Genomic DNA, 3,121 nt, shown 5'->3' on the forward strand with positions numbered 1-3,121 from the left:
CAACTAAAAAAAAAAAAAAAAGAAGGAAAGGATGGAACAATTGGCTGGGTTTGGTATTATGTTCATCTACTCCTAGGTTGGAGGACCAATATTAACTGTACTGCTCTGAGCCACATGGAATGGATTCCCATAGAAAAGAGGAATTCTGTTACCAGAAAAAGGAATACTAAATAGGTGAAAACAATAGGTGTTCACCACAGGTGGTTACCTTTCTATTTTGGCCATAAGGACGCATACTAAAATCAGCTTTAGCTAATTCAGAAATTAGGCTTGAGGTTAAATATAGTAAAATTATTTGAGGCCGGGCACAGTGGCTCATGCCTATAATCCTAACATTTTGGGAGGCCAGGGTAAGAGTATTGCCTAAACCCACAGTTTCGAGACCAGCCTGGGCAACTTGGCGAGGCCTCATCTTTACAGTAAATCAAAAAAGTTGCTGGGCATGGTGGCGCATGCCTATATTTCCAGCTACTTGGATAGCTGAGACAGAAGGATCACCTGAGCTCAGCAGGTCAAGACTGCGGTGGCCGTGAGTATGCCCCTGCCTTCCAGTCTGGGCAACAGAGTGAGACTTCCACTCAAAAAAAAATTTTTTTTGAAAGGATTTTATTACTTTCCCTTAGCTTTAAATTATTACCTAAAGGCCAGATTCATTAGCATAGCCTGTAATCCCAGCAGTTTGGGAGGCCAAGGCGAGTGGATTGCCTGACCCTATGAATTCAAGACCAGTCCGGGCACCTTGGCGAGACTTCATCTCTACAATAAATAAAAAATTAGCCTAGTATGGTAGCATGCGCCTGTAGTTCCAGCTACTTGGAAGGCTGAGGTGGAAGGATCGCTGGAGTCCAGCAGGTTGACGCTGGGGTGGCCATGAGCGTGCCACTGGTCTCTAGCCTGGCGACAGGGTGAGAGTCCAACTCAAAAAAAAAAAATACCCTACATCTTTAAAAAAAAAAAAAAATTACCTAAGGGTAAAAAGTCCAACTCTAATAAGTTCTAACAGTTATGTGAAGCCAAAACAATTACAAATTTTTGCTGTATCTGGAATGTTTATCATGACTTCTAGTCATTCATTCAAAAACTTTTTTTTTTTGAGTTGGAGTCTCACTCTGTCGCCCAGGTTGGAGTGTAATGGGACGCTCCCGGCCACCGCAGCCTCGACCTGCTGGGCTCTGGTGATCCTTCTGCCTCAGCCTTCCAAGTAGCTGGAACTACAGGTGCATGCTACCATGCCCAGCTAATTTTTTTTGATTTATTGTAAAGATGAGGTCTCGCCGAGTTGCCCAGGCGGGTCTCGAACCTGCGGACTCAGGCAATTCACTCACTTCGGCCTCCCAAAGCACGGGATTACAGGCTGAGCCACCGAGCCTGGCCCCAAAACTATTATTATACCATTTTTTCTCTATTAAAAACTCGAGGCAGGGCACGATGGCTCATGCGTGTAATCCTGGCATTTTGGGAGGCTGAGGCAAGGAGGATAACTTGAGTTCAGGAGTTTGAGACCAGCCTGGGCAACATAACAAAACCTCTTCTTTAAAAACAAACATCAAGCCTGTAATCCCAGTACTTTGGGAGACCGAGGTGAGAGGATTGCCTGAGCTCAGGGGTTCAAGCCTGGGCAACTGGTGAGACCTCGTCTCTGTAATAAATCAGAATATAAGCTGGGTGTAGTAGCATGCACCTGTAGTTCCAGTTACTTGGAAGACTGAAGTGGAAGGATCACCTGAGCCCAGCAGACCGAGGCTGCAGTAGCCATGAGCATGCCACTGCACTCTAGCCTGAGTAACTGAGTGAGATGCCAACTCAAACAAATAAACAACAAAAAAAGAGATTCTTTTAAAAATTAAGTATCTATATGAAAATTTTTCTCATTCTCCTAAAATTTAAGTATGAAAATTTTCTAAAACATGTTACTTAAAACTTTTATGTGTTTTAGAATTTGGCTGATGAACTTGTCCTTGTTGATGTTATGTCGGACAAATTGAAGGGAGAAACAATGGATCTTCAGCATGGCAGCCTTTTCTTTAGTACTTCAAAGATTACCTCTGGAAAAGGTTAGTTTTAGTTTAAGTCATTTTCAAAGCTTTAAAAAAAGTAATGAATTTTCCCAAATGATGTCAATAAATATAAAATAGCACTATGTCATTAGGCCTTATAATTTATTTTTGTTTGGCTGGGTTTTTGTTTTTTTCATTTTGAGTCAGAGTCTCACTCTGTTGCCCAGGCTGGAATACAGTGTCATGTTCATGGCCACAGGAGCCTGGACCAGCTGAGTTCAGGTCATCCTTCCGCCTCAGCCTTCCAAGTAACTGGAACCACAGGCATGTGCCACCACACACCGCTGATTTAAAAAAAAAAAATTATTGTAGAGATGAGGTCTTACCATGTTGCTCAGGCAGTCCTCTCACCTCCACCTCCCAAAGTGCTGGGATTACAGGTGTAAGCCACTGTGCCCGGCAGCCATATAATTTAAAAGTTTTTAAAAAAAACTTTTTTAAAGGAACATTTTGACAGTGTGGTGGCTCACACCTAAGATCCTAGCACTTTGGGAGGCTGAGGTGGGAGAATCACTTGAATTCAGGAGTTTGAGATCAGCCTAGGTAATATAGTGAAGCCTCATTTCTACAAAAAAAATTAAAAAATTATCTGGGCCCATGATCATGGTGCACGTCTGTAGTCCCAGCTATTTGGGTGGCTGAGATGGAAGGATCACCTGAACCCAGGCGGTGGAGGCTGCGGTGAGCTGGGATCATGCCATTCCAGTCAGCCTGGGCAACAGAGTGAGAACCTGACTCAAAACAAAGGAACATTTCAATCGGATATGGAGGCTCACGTCTGTAACCCCAGCACTTTGGGAGGTGGAGGTGAGAGGAATTGCCTGAGCTTAGTCAGGGTTCAGGACCAGCTTGGGCAACATAGTGAGGCCTCATCTCTATAATAAATTAAAAAATTAGCCAGGTATGGTGGTGCATGCCTGTGGTTCCAGTGACTTGGAAAGCTGAGGCAGAAGGATAACCTGAGCCCAGCAGGTTCAGGTTGCAGTGGCCATGAGAATGCCACTGCACTCCAACCTGGGTGACAGAGTGAGACTCCAACTAAAAAAAAAAAACACCAAAAAACA

At 43.8% G+C, this 3,121-nt stretch overlaps 1 protein-coding gene across 1 annotated transcript in view; it reads left to right on the forward strand.

Annotated features, from left to right (window-relative positions):
• The window catches only part of LOC103265127 (L-lactate dehydrogenase C chain-like), a 22,129-nt gene that overhangs the window by 15,838 nt on the left and 3,170 nt on the right, over positions 1-3,121 (forward strand). Inside the window, exon 3 of the mRNA XM_008062834.2 lies at positions 1,937-2,054. Within this exon, the coding sequence (XP_008061025.2) occupies positions 1,937-2,054 (118 nt within the window). The remainder of the gene's footprint in view (positions 1-1,936; positions 2,055-3,121) is intronic.

The sequence above is a fragment of the Carlito syrichta genome, unplaced genomic scaffold (assembly GCF_000164805.1).
Source record: "Carlito syrichta isolate Samal-C Ts95f unplaced genomic scaffold, Tarsius_syrichta-2.0.1 Scaffold305865, whole genome shotgun sequence".
Taxonomy (NCBI): domain Eukaryota; kingdom Metazoa; phylum Chordata; class Mammalia; order Primates; family Tarsiidae; genus Carlito; species Carlito syrichta.